This window comes from Sitodiplosis mosellana, unplaced genomic scaffold, assembly GCF_009176505.1.
Source record: "Sitodiplosis mosellana isolate CC-2019 unplaced genomic scaffold, AAFC_SMos_1.0 Smas_scaffold_6724, whole genome shotgun sequence".
Lineage (NCBI taxonomy): Eukaryota > Metazoa > Arthropoda > Insecta > Diptera > Cecidomyiidae > Sitodiplosis > Sitodiplosis mosellana.
This window is the reverse complement of record NW_022601883.1, coordinates 1-1,151: the sequence shown is the minus strand read 5'-3', so window position 1 is coordinate 1,151 and position 1,151 is coordinate 1. Positions and strand designations below refer to the sequence as shown.

The 1,151-nt window shown below is 34.0% G+C and overlaps 1 protein-coding gene across 1 annotated transcript; it reads left to right on the top strand.

The window, feature by feature from the left end:
* The first annotated feature begins 215 nt into the window (after nt 1-215).
* Nucleotides 216-983, top strand: LOC129579899 (uncharacterized). Its single transcript, XM_055470083.1, has 3 exons — nt 216-389; nt 462-716; nt 781-983. The coding sequence occupies exons 1-3, from the start codon at nt 308-310 to the stop codon at nt 981-983; spliced, it is 540 nt and encodes a 179-aa protein (XP_055326058.1). The 5' UTR covers nt 216-307.
* The last annotated feature ends 168 nt before the right edge of the window (nt 984-1,151 follow it).

Below are 1,151 nucleotides of genomic sequence, written 5' to 3'. Positions count from 1 at the left end.
TCGGGTTACCAACGTACTAATTGTTTTGTTAAAAATTATCATTTTCAAATTCCGTTTGAATTTTATATATTTTCCATGTATTCACGTTTTTTCTCTTCAATATTTCAAATTTCAATGATTTCACAGTTTCGATTGTTCGGAATTTTTGAATATACGTGAAAAATCTCGCTATCCGAAAAAATGTTATTTCAAGAACCGACTTTATGACATTGGCGAATCAATCAATGAAGAAGAAACGGAGGGACAATGCATATATCAATGTATTTGCACTGAAAAGATTGGAAAAGCAACGTTTGATTGCGTTTTAATGGAATGCGGAGATGAAGATATTGGGGATTGTATACAACAGTACTCAGATCTCGGAAAATGCTGTGGGGAAATCATTTGCGGTGAGAAACCATTCAATTGAATCTTATTTCATGTAGATGAATGTATGATCAAATGTTTTTTTTGTCGTTCAGACCAACTAGATACATTAAAAACTTGCGAAATGGAAGGTACAACATATCGTCTCAATGAAGTCATGGAACTACAAAACGACGAGTGCTACACATGTCTATGCACGGAGGATTTTGATATTAGCATAATACCGTCTGAAAATCCAAATTGTGAAGAAATAAAATGCGTCTCTGCAATTGATTTCTTTTCTGACATTCAATCTGGGTGTGTTCCCATTATCCATCGAAGAAATTGTTGTCCATATGAAGTGAAATGCCGTAAGTTTGATCTTGTTATTCGTATTGCAAATTTACATTTCCTTAATGCCAATTTATTTCACAGCGAATTCTAAAAAAGACGCTATTGATCTGAGTTCAAGGTCAAAAGAAGAAAAGGAGGAAAAGGAAGACGCTGTCTGCAAATTCGGCGATTTAACTCTGAAACGTAATGAAATTCTAGTTCCAGATAACCAAAATGATTATGTAGTCGAATGCAGCTGCAAAATGCCACCCATTTTGACATGCATCGGATATGAAAAAATTTAACTAATACGAAGAAATGAAATGCTTATATGATATCATACAGATACGGAACGAACAGTATCAAATCGTGCAGCCCTTTAGAAAAAATAGAATGTTCAAAGTTTATTCGTAAAGTATGTCTGTTGCATGAATTATTTTAATGGTCCGTTCTTGCCCAAATGGTTCGTTGTA